The sequence below is a fragment of the Apus apus genome, chromosome 1, assembly GCF_020740795.1.
Source record: "Apus apus isolate bApuApu2 chromosome 1, bApuApu2.pri.cur, whole genome shotgun sequence".
Taxonomy (NCBI): domain Eukaryota; kingdom Metazoa; phylum Chordata; class Aves; order Apodiformes; family Apodidae; genus Apus; species Apus apus.
The window spans coordinates 149960290-149972467 of record NC_067282.1 but is presented as its reverse complement, the minus strand read 5'-3'; the positions used below and the strand labels follow the sequence as shown (position 1 = coordinate 149972467).

Here is a 12178-nt window from a genome sequence, read left to right as displayed (position 1 = left end):
ATAGCACTTCTATTCCACCCCAGCAACCCCAGTGCTTCTCAGTGCTCACCTAGACCCAGCAATGTCAAAGACATCTGGGTCTCTGGCATGGGCAGTAATTCCCTGAGCCTGGCTGCCGAACCCAGACACCTAGAGATGTCGCTCAGGAAGAGAGGTGGTTCCCATGATGGTGCCACTGGGTGTGGGGCCACAGCAGTGCTGGGAGGGGGGCTGGCAGTGCCTCCTGCCTGGTTTATATGGTCCATAGTTTGCCTCATTTTTAGGCTATTGATTCTTCTACAGGTGCTCTCTTCCTCAGGGGGGCTGGGCTGAATGTGCTTGGTCTCCTTCTTAGGGATAAGAGTGCAGTGGTAGTCCTTTAAGCCATATTCTTGCTTCTTCCAGCAGACACTGTATTCACACAAGCTGACCATTATATTGTCAAACTATGGGGACTCTGGCTGGCTTCAAGGTTGCAAACTTGTCCTTTGGCCAGAACAGCTCTTTTCCCAGTCCCTGTAGGTCTGCAAAATGTCAGTGTTTTCACAAGACTGTGGCCTTCCCTCCCCTCCCCGCATCTTGTCATAGTCCTGCTTACAGATCTGCTGTTTGGAGATTATTATTTTTATTGAAATGGTTGGGGCTGCAGTGCAGCTGCACAGGAAATAAAACCAGGCTGCCTCGTTCCTTCCTCATTTCCACAGCAGGGGAATGCAGTCCCCCCATAATATTCCTCTTGTCATTCTCTCTCCTCCTCTGAGGCCAGGATAGCTAAGGAGGCACCAGCTCACATTCCCATCCTGGGACAGCTAGAGAAAAGGGCTGCAGCCTGTTGCTGTCCCTCTAACAAAACAGTGCCTGGTCCTTGTGATGGGACCACCTGGCTAGGAGCAACACCCAGGAGATAGAAGGGAAGCAAGAGACTGTAAAAGGATGAAATTGAGAGTAAATTGTAAAAAGCAGGAGCCACTGGGTTGCAGATCAGAGCAGGGATGGCTACTCCTTGCTAAATGCTGCACTCACTTTCTGATGCTATTCCAGCCCCGATGTGCAGGTTATCTTATCAGGAGAAAGCTGCCTGCATAACAGAGGGCTTTTAGGCAAAGCCAATACAAACTCTAAGGGGCCAACACTACTGGGAGATTAAATGAGCTAAATATTAATAGCTTGGCTAAATGACAACCAACTGGAGATCTGATGTAAATACCAAGGAGAGAAAAAACAACAACAACAACAACAAAACAACAAAAAACCCCAACATTTTAAGGTGGCTTTGAAGGCAGGAATAAAACAACTGAAATAAAAGGAAACTTTTTTTTTTTTTTTTTGGCTCTATTTCCTGTGCCAGAGAGGGAGGCAATGACCCAGCAAGGCACATGAACTCTGCCTTGTGATAAAAGAGCTACTGAATCTCTTTGTATTCCTACGGGGAATGGGATGGGTGGCTGTATTTGGTGGACTGCCCAAAGACAGCTAATTCTAGATCATGCTTCTGTGGTTTCTGCAGGTACAGACTCTGGGCAGATGCCTGCGCAGAAATGTTTGGAGGTCTCGACATCTGCGCAGTCAAAGCTGTCCACAGCAAAGATGGAAAAGACTATATCATTGAGGTGAGAGCACGGGCAAACTGAATGCAAGTCTCCTTTGGGAAGTGCATCTGCAAACATGCTGCCTCAGAGTTCACGTGTTCCGATGTGCTCACTTAGCCCCTGTGTACACTGTGTACATGGTCCAGCAGTCACTGCTTCTCCGTGCCCACCTGTATCCTCCAAGCTGTGACCCACTGGTATGCACAAAACTGATTTAGAGTCCCAGATAAAATGGCAGGTATGCAGCAAGGTGTCAGGCTTGAAGTGCCTTCATTTTTCAGTGTGGACTGTGAAAGGAAATTGAGAGCCACAAGCTTCTTGGCCATCCCAGCTTTCTAGCTGATAAATCCCCACAGTGCAGAATCTTACCAGCATGGGACAGATTTGAAGCTGCCTTCTTATCAAGCACATATCAAGTCTGCAAGTGATCCAGTCCATTAAAAATCTGTTTCTCTCCAAATTAACCTGTCATTCTTCAACCACTTTAAAGGCAATCTCAAAAATCCTAGCTGCACCCAATTTAAAAGAATAAAATGAATGGTAAGAGTGTAGCAAAAAGGTCCATAAGTATCAGGAACAATTTAATTTTAAAAACAGGTGTATTTTCTAAAATCTTTTGCCCAGAGACCATTTGCTACAATAACAGACCAGCAAGACAAAGCACAACAGTTACCACGGGCATTGCAGACTACAGACTTCTGTGTTCAGAGCTGGACAGACGGTGGCTTTGAGAGCTAAAGTTCGATGTGTTCCTTGCCAGGGCAGGAGGCAGATGTGGGAGTGGGGTAAATAGCACACTCAGGTCATCCTAACAGGGCACAGAAGGAAAAGCTGGCCAGAAAATCAAAGTGGAAACTTAAGAGACACTCTGGGGGAGAGAAAATCTGGCAAGTAAGCAAGTGCTTCTGTCATTCTGTGACTCAAGGAGGCACAGCATCTGACCTGCTGTAAACTCCACCAACACAGGCCAGCTGAGGAAGATGAGCAGGGCCAGCCTATGGCTTCATGCAGGGGTGCTGACACACTGGAAAACTATGTGTGGGAGAGCAGTCCCACCCGCTGAGAGCTGGGATGCTGATGAGAACCACATGAGCCCTCCAATGACTGCACATTCCTGCATTATGTATCTGCTCCCTGGGGAGCTGCGACCTGTCAAAGGCCATGTGATATAGCACACTGCCAGCAACAAAACGCTGGTGAGCCTCTGTCTTTCCTGAAGGGATGGGGCCATGGCCGGTGGGTCTGGTCCCATATGCAATTCATTAGCACCTAGAGAAGCATCCCCCAGAGCAGGCTGTCACCTCGCCCTGCACTTTTATATCTGTATGCACATGCAGCTGAGAAAGGAAGGGCAAGAAAAAAGTCTTGCTAGAGAAGACTGCAAGACCATTTGAACTGTGTCCATACATGGTCAGACGTGAGATGCGGATTTCAAATCCTTGCATCTATTCTTGCATATAAGCCTACGAACGTGCACGCATGGCTAATTCTGTGCTTAAGGGTTATATGCTTCTGTCTGGGTATACCTCTGGGTATTCACATCTGTCCCTGTGTGTGACTGACTGGATGAAAAGTATATCCATAGGCTAACAGCCTGCACACAGAGAAATGTACACTAATACTCCTCTCTCTCTGAAACCAAGGTAAAATGCAACTGATCTAATATGGTACAAATTAGAAGAAACCATCACCTTCAGATGGGTCACGCTGCATCAGCCCAGTGGAGAACCTGATTAAGCAGGCCTGATGTACCAGCGTCTAGCAGGCATTCAGATGCCAGGCTGATGGACGTTGTCAGGAAAGGAGTAGAGTAGTGCAATACAAAGAGCAGAACAAAGCCAAACAGGCACCTTTTCTACTTTATGCAGATGTGAGGGAGATGCTGACAAGTAATTAATTGCCTCCAGCCTACTTCCTGGGTCACTTTTTGTGGTCTGAAACTGATCCTTTATTTTGCTTTTTTCTTTTGATTGTGTGAGAAAAAAGTTAATTGACAGTGTGACAGTTGTATTTTTCTTGATGAGAAGGAACAGTGTGCTGTGACATTTTACAAGAAAGCATACCTAAATGGGCTGAACAAATAAGGCAGTAATTAATTTTCACAGTGCAAAGCAGTTCACTAGGAAAGATTCACAGAGGTAGTGATGGGCAGTTCTGTGAACTAAGATTTATCACAGTGGTTTGTTGCAAACAGAATCAGATTAAGACAGATGAGCTATCAGCAGAGCACAAGAGCAATCTTGCACCCATGGTATTTGCTGTTACTTGAACTTCACCTTCTTTTCTTTTCCCATAGCAAACAGCAGAATCTAGTACTTTTCTGTCTTTCACAGTACAAGCACACTTAAGCATAATTGTCATGGCTCATATTGAAAATTTTGAATAAATCCATATATTTCTTCAAAGTTTCATTCTATTAAAACATGGTAAAGTAAATAACAAATGCTGGTACTTCTTTTTCCTCTGCTTTAAAGAACTTTGTCACTTGAAGGAAACAGTCAGCAAGAATAGTCAGCACTTGATTAGAAGCCCAGAGCCTCAAAATACTGCAAGTCTTCCTGCTGGATCAGCTAAGCCTTACCTGCTATACAGCTCAGCTGTGTTACTGGAAATGCTCCTTGCTACCCTGCAAGAAGCCCTGCCCATCTTTTCAGCACTTCCATGTAATTTCTTTTGATATGTCTCATCATCTGTTTCCTTCCTTCCTTCCTTCCTTCCTTCCTTCCTTCCTTCCTTCCTTCCTTCCTTCCTTCCTTCCTTCCTTCCTTCCTTCCTTCCTTCCTTCCTTCCTTCCTTCCTTCCTTCCTTCCTTCCTTCCTTCCTTCCTTCCTTCCTTCCTTCCTTCCTTCCTTCCTTCCTTCCTTCCTTCCTTCCTTCCTTCCTTCCTTCCTTCCTTCCTTCCTTCCTTCCATAAAAATCACTTAGCACTCCACAGTACATCAGAGCATGGAACAAGTCCAGCCTTCAGGCCTCAGCATCAGATAGGCGCTGGGGGAGGAGTGGGATGGGGTTTTCCTGAGTCTTTTCTCTTCCCAGCCACTTTCCACTCCATCCTTGTACACCTTATCAGGCAACAGCAGCTGTGTCAGGAGCAGCCACTGACCTAGGGCACCTACAAAGGCTGGGTCCATGTGCACCAATGTCTTCTTGTCTAGCCCAGATGTTATGTGATCTCCCCAGGAAGAGACAAGCACAGTCTGTCTGTGATTCACATGTTCGTCTCAGCCATTTGACTTATTTCAGCATTAGCATTTGTATCTTCCCTGTTATGGAGCAATTCCCCTTTCCCAGAGAACAGACAAGGTGACATCTCACGCTCCTTTCCAGTTGCAATCAGCTGTCTTTTTGCTCTCAGAACTCACTGCCTTATTCAAAGGCCTTCCATTATACATGTGATTGTGCATTCCCATATTGGCAGCCTCCTACAGTTCCTGTAGCCAAATGCTACACAGCAGATCCCTACTTTAGGTGGAACCTGCTCCAGGGCTCATTCCCCCGCTGCCTTTCATAAAGCAGCATCTTCCCCTTCCTCTCCAGCCACTGCTGCCAGAGAAAGAGGAGAAAGCAGTCCTTAAGATGTGGAAATGAGGAGTCTGGGATGTTTCGACCAGAGCTTTATCCCTGTTACTGCCAGGGACGATTCAGGAGCTCTGCTTGGCTGGCCGGGCGCAGAGCAACAGCATCATCTAGTGGCCAGAGAGATCCCTCGCACGGTGCCTCTGCAGGGAGCTGGGACCTCTTTCCTCACGAGTGAGCTGGAATTGCCAAAAGGAACGGGAAAGGTTTAAAGGTGGGAGTGGAAGGGAAGCTACGCAGGAACCTGCTGGAGGGCCCCGAGAAGCTTCTGGCCAGTGAGACACGAGCGGGAAATGCCTGTTCCCCAACACTGCTAGGGAAGAGCTCCCTTCCTCACCTCGTATTTTAACAGAGAAACAGACAGCAGAATGAAAAGCCACTTTGTGTACTTAGCTGAGCACTGCCACCTAATTTTCTAACCTCCTCCTTTTGCCCCTGGGTCAAGCAGGCCATTGGCATAAACACCAACTCTTCATGCGAACCCCAGTTAAAACTTCTTCCTTAGGAGGCTCTCTAGCATTAATATGAGTCACGTACAGAAATGAATCCAAATTAATATTCTGCAAGAAAAGACTAGAATAGAAACTCAGTGAACTCACCTCACTGATTTTCCCCACTTTAAATCTAAAAAAAAAAAAAAAAAGAGTGCAAAACTTTCCACTTCACTTCATGAGTGGACTCCTGCAGCCTTGCCAGGGTGGAGTGCACTTCGATTGTTATCTGAGAGTGAGTCAGTGCCTTTCTTGAGCAATGCAACCTTCAACTCTGCATTTCCAGGGTTTTTAATGTTTGGTTTAAAAATAAAAGCAAAATAAAATAAACCCTTCCAACCCTGGTATTTTGGTACAATTATATTTACTCCAGCTGAGTCTTAACTTCATCATAGTGCAGTTCTTCCTGTGGGATTTGGTTAATGTTTGCAAAGCACTTGATTTATGATGAACTGTTGAAAATTATGTTTAGGGCTGCTAAACAGCTGAGGGTCTGCTGTGTTTTCATTATTATTGTTGTTTTCAGACCATTTCTTACCTCAAAGACCCTTTGACAATTCTCCTTGCCTCATCCCCACAGTCCCACTTTCCAGCTCACCCCCGCACGGTTGTACTACTTGTTTGTCATCTCGCTACAGTATCAAGAAGACAAGCAGAAATTAAGTTTACTTTCCTGCATCGGGTGATGTTGTTTTGGTGACATCCTATTCATTACACATCTGTGGTGTTTATTTCCACTCTTAGGGTGCAGTGCTTTGTGTTGATTAATCCCAAATGTTTCCTGGTTTCCTCCAGTCCCTGTTGTTCTCATCTCCTCAGGCTTTAGTGCGTGTTGTTTCCCTTCTCCTGTGGCCTTTGCTGCTACAATGTCACCCCCAAATACTGTGGGACAATGCCAGAAAGACCTCATCCATCAGAAGAATCTCCTCAGAATATGTGAAGAAGAAAGTCTGTGTTTAGTTGTAGTTGATTTAGAAAGCTTCCAGTAACCAGAAGTCTTGGCTTGGCTTCCAAGTTGTGAAGGGGAGGAAGATGGAGAGTTGGGGCAAGTACATGTCATTTAAAAAAAAACACCAAACACTAAAAAACTAAACAAAATCCCACGCCTAGGAAAACAAAGCATGTTTCAGCATGGAAGGGAGTGGTGGCTATAGGTGTTGGCATGGATGTGGAGAGACAAAACAGGTTAATGTGAGAGGTGAGTTGAACAGACATCTGCCACCAGGAAACCTTCTTACTAACTGTTGTTTTTCCCTCCTGTGGCAGGTGATGGACAGCTCGATGCCCCTGATTGGGGAGCATGTGGAAGAGGACAGACAACTGATAGCTGATCTGGTTGTTTCCAAAATGACTCAGCTTGCCAGTACTGCTGGATCCACACCATCACCACTGAGGCCTTGGGTATGAATGGAGACCTTATGGACAAGTTGTTTTTCTGAACTTTTGTTTTGTCTCTCCTCCCTGTGGGTATCAGGCAGCCAGACAACTCAGAGAGTTGAACAGTTCTATACGGGAATATATTGGATAGATTGACTCCTGCCCTTCCAAAGAAGTCTCTTACAGACACTTTGAAGTGGGTGAGCCTAAGGGTGCACCTCTCTTTCCCTTCACCTCCTTCCATATAACTGTGACATCACACCAGTAGTGTGGTCCATGCACCTAGATATTCTGGCTTGCTAAATTCAGAGTCATATTGAAAACAGACATTTTTAGAGGTTCTTATAATGCCCAACTTCGTCTCCATCTAACACCATCCCACAGGACAGATTTCATTCCAGTTTTTGCATCCCTGATGAAAACCTATTCTTCCCAGAACACAAAGTGGAAATCTCCACCAACAGTTGTTCCTTACTGCAGTCTGTCTTCTCTGGAGTTACCCTTCATCCCCTTCATCAGTAGGAGGCTTGACTAATGCTCAGTTCATATAAGAATCTGTTATTTTTTGCATTTAAACTGACCCCTTAATGCTCTTCATGTACATTTGAGCATCAAATGCATCTAATCTTATTGCCACGTTTCCCAGTGGCAATTCTGTATAACTGAAACACACCAAAACATAATCTGTGTCTCCAGATGTATGTATGTGCTGCACCTCTTTCAGTACCTAGCAGAGAGCCAAGCACAAAGGTTTGAGGACAACAAATCTGTACAAAATAAAGTACTGGAAAGTAAACAGGCTGACGGATAATAATGACTGCAGTGCACTGGAACAGTTTCCATTTCCACTTGAGAGAAAAAATGGGAGAAAGCCCTTAGTGGCTCTCTGCCTTTGTCATATGACAGCTCATTCCTGCTTAGCCCGGTCTCCAGAATGGAGGGTAACCAGAGTAACTCCAAAGCAAATTTTAGCTAGAGCGAGGGGGCAAACATTTAATAGACACTAAAAATGCTTTGAGGCAGGAAGAGGAATACAGAAACAATAGGATGTACTCTGGCCAAAGTGGAATCAACAACTGCCATATGAAATAGCCAAGATATAGAGTGTATGAACTAAGAGCAAAGGGGAAGCAAACAAAAACTGAGAACATGGACAGATGCATCTGTTTGCTATGTCTGTAATATACTGGTACAGTATTAGATTGGATTACAACAGACCTAAAATAGGGTGAAAATAAGAACAAAACAAATGGTCTTGGAGGGATACGATGGCAAATAGAAGAGTTAAATAAGCAAAGGGTCTTCATCAAGAATATAACCTGCAAATATGTATACAAAATCAAGAAAATCAAAACCATATGCGTGCTAAGCAGTGTTTTGCTATAGAGAAAGACCTTTGTACAACAGACATTGCAGAACTGCACAAGATACAAGTAATAACATAATGCTATAACACATCAAACATGTTACAAATATGCAGAGAGAAGCAATAACATGTGAGGCTGGTGACATGCAGAACTAAAGCTACAGGTGAACCTCCCACAGAATGAAGTAAAATAACAGTTCTGAACACAAGGACAGCAGTACTAAATACATAGAAATGTGAACCCTTGGATATCCTATGGGTATGCATAGAATATCTGTACATATTATTAGAGCTGTCTATACTAGTCTCTGGATCAAGAAAAGCTGACAAATTAGGAAACTCAGTGCACAGCATTGACAGAGAGAGATGGAAGAAGCAACAAGTCATAGTAATGTGAGACAACAGCTTGAAGAAGCAAGTAAAATAGCACAGTAAGATATCAATTCAGAGTGAGTACTCCATCTCTATAAGTGTCTGCTTCCTGGTACTCCAAAATCCAAATGCATACCTTGACCTAGCCTTAAGAAACACCCAGAGAGAAATTCAGAAAGTGAGTATGTACCCTTAAGGTTTGATGACTAAGGTACAGATGTGATACCAAAAAGTAATGGTATGACACAGTTATAAAATATTATTTTAATAAAATAGTAGAATTAATCAACTCCCTAGCATTTAAAGTAAAACTGTATAGATGGTATTTGAGAGACCATTGTTTTCTGCAATGCCTATATACATTTCTGATCTGCTCCTGAACCAGGAATGCAAGAAATACATTTCCCTTGTTAAGTGGCAAAGTGATAGAGGACACTCAAGACCAAAAGGGGGGGGGGAAATCTTCCAAATCTGGAAATCTGACATCTAAGAAGAGCTTCATGCACCACCATGCAAGTAATAAAAGCAAACGTAAAAAGGATAGACATTTATTTTGAAGTGCAGGTAGAGGGAGGAATGAAACAAATTCTTTGAGTTCATCTGAAGATGGAACCTTACCAAAGAACTGGTGAGCTCTATGGATCATCCAAAGTTAAGAGAGAAAAGAAAGACAATAGGGACAGTGTTGTGACTCTAGAAAATTTAATTGCTTAAAGTGGGGAAATTCTTAAACTAGATAGTTTTTCCTGATCAGAAAGACAAGGGAGAGTACACAAACAGTAATTAAGTCAGTGATGACTGATGTTTTTAAAAATTGTGAAGCCCCCAGGCCCAGATGGCTACATCCAATGAACTGAATTTAGGAAGTGACTAAGCCGCCGAGAAAAAATGTGCAATTTCATGAGAAACAGTTATTGCTCCAGAGGGCTGTTATACAACAAATACAAAATCCATGTTCAAAAAGTTGTAAGAGTTACGTAGAAAAATGTAGACAAGTAAGCAATGGACCTTATGAATTACCTCAGACAATAATTTAAAGAATAATACAGAAGACCTATAAACCAGCAAAGCCACAGCTTAAGAGCATCTACTTAAGAGCATCTACCACATTATGTTTTTGCAAAGAAAAACGCCCCATTAATTTCCTGTTGATTCTTCCCCCCTCCTTTCTTTGATAATTTTTTTACAAGGTGGCAGATAACAGGCAATCAGTCAAAATAATATAGCTAGACTCTCAAAAAGCCTTAGACAAGGTAACAGACAAAGACAAAGGCATTAAAGAAAACAAGCAGGGAGGGGCTCCAATGTAAAATCTCGTTGTAGAGCAAAGCTGGCTTCAGATAAAGACACAGATACAAGAGATTTTTTAATTAATGCAAACAGTTAGAAGAGGGGATCCTTAAAGGATACAAGGCCTGGTCATATTGATAATTGGGTTGGTCAAGCCCAAGACAGGACAAGATGTTAATGACAAATTTGTTTTCATGCCTACAACATGAAACCTAGTTTCATGATTGCAGTTTTCCCCTTGTCCCTCTGCCCCACCTCTATCCTTTCCCCTCACTGTTTCCCTTCCAAACGCAGAAGACATTGTGCTGACCCTCAATCCTTCATCTATGAGCCTCAAAATTCTGTTTTGCCTTCATCTCTGAGAAGCCTTGGTTGGTTGTAGGCAAAGGCCATAGAGGTGAATATGAGATCTGATTCCCTTTCTTTGGCTGCTCTAGTATGGATGTCTCACAGCATTAGGACAGTTAATTTCCACCAATACTGAGGCAAGGCTTAGTGTCCCAAGCTATTTAGGACTAGAAGGCATGAATAGAAAATTCCCAGATTTTCCTCCCCATCCATTTGCAAGTCCCAGATACACAGTGTAAAAGATGGGCTGGCGACCTCATCACGTTTATGTAAGTCAGTCGAAACTCATTTCAATATTTCCAACTATGAAACATTTCTTCCCATTTCCAGAATCACTTAGCTCATTCTTCTGACCTTCCAGGAGCCTTGAAGATCCTTTTATCATGGTGTTCTTCACAAAAATAATCCGGCATGTACCAGCCTATCTGTCTCCAGCCTCCCCTGCTTTCATAAACAATTTTGTGCAACAGGCTTATTCAGACTTTTGTTAACCTTGGACCAGCCCTCTGTGCAGCAGTGCTGTGTTGCTTAATCTGTTTATTAAAATATCTGTTCATTAAAGTATCTGTCAAAATGTAAACAGTGAGAAGAAAGTGCAGATGGCAACAACTTATTTGCATTAGGGGTGGCAGTGAAGAACATCTGACAAGAGCTGCGTACGTTCAGTCACTGCAACAGCAAATGAAACTCCATACAGGAGATTGAAAGGTAAACTAAGCTGGGGCTAGAGAGAGGGAGGACATAATCTGTAGACTTTGTCAGTGGCACTACCCATGCCCCTTAAGAAAGATGTTGTTGAAAAGAGGCCAATAAAAAACATTGCTCAGCCTATGGTTGTGTTGACAAGGGAGAAGCAGGAAATTAGGATGCAGCAGAAATGAGCTGGTGATGCACAGAGAACCCAGATACTGCTTCATCTGGAATAACATAAGCAGACCTGCCTCCGGCATCTGCAGAAGGAATCACAAAGCTGGGAAAGAGAAGTGGGTGATGAAAACAATTAGGGGCCTGGAAACATTCCCATGGGGGGACTGAAGTGATTCAGTCTCTTGGCTTTATAAAGGAGGTGAAGGAGAGAGAAGGCAGTAGAAGTCTGCAAAACAACAAACGGCCTAGCAAGGTCAGGTTGTGAGAACTATTCTAAAAACTCAGAACAAAGCAATGGAGTTAAGAAAGGGGAAAGGCAGTGAGACTGAGAGCCGAGCAAGGCTCAAAGGGTCTGGCTGTAAATATCAAAACAGAATATCTGGAACTGTTGCAAGGATTCTGTAGAGCAGAAAATAAGCTTCATGTTTCAGGGTTGCTTATTAGCAATCAAGAGGAGACCCCTTAGGGTAAATTGATGATTACTCCATAGATGTTTCCATGGTTCATGCCTTCTTCCTTTGGAACATCTGGTGCTGGCAACTGCCCAAAATGGGAGATGGGACTAAGAGACCCCCCTGGGCCTGATATATTTGGTAGTTCCTGATTGTCTAAAAACCATTCTAAACTGTAACTTCACTTTTATTCCCTGTGAGCAAACAAATTCTGTGCTCTTTATTACTTAGCTCTCCATTTTAGTCCCATGAGATGTTACCAGCCAGATGCTGCATATGTGTATTTAAGGAACACTTCGTGACTCCGCAGTTCCTGTATTACCTCAGGGCTTCTCTTTGGGGACTCTGTATTGACTAGAATGGCTTTATTTCCTCTAGCCTCCACAAGCTCAGCCTGTGTCAATTAAATCTCAGACTGGACCTCAGCTTGGACAACTATCCCAGCCACGGCCTCCTCCCCAAGGTACGGTT

At 43.6% G+C, this 12178-nt stretch overlaps 1 protein-coding gene across 1 annotated transcript in view; it reads left to right on the top strand.

Moving 5' to 3' along the window:
* SYN3 (synapsin III) overlaps positions 1-12178 on the top strand; it is a 198778-nt gene that overhangs the window by 183077 nt on the left and 3523 nt on the right. Inside the window, exons 11-13 of the mRNA XM_051624297.1 lie at positions 1487-1589; positions 6902-7036; positions 12086-12170. Coding sequence (XP_051480257.1) covers positions 1487-1589; positions 6902-7036; positions 12086-12170 — 323 coding nt within the window. The remainder of the gene's footprint in view (positions 1-1486; positions 1590-6901; positions 7037-12085; positions 12171-12178) is intronic.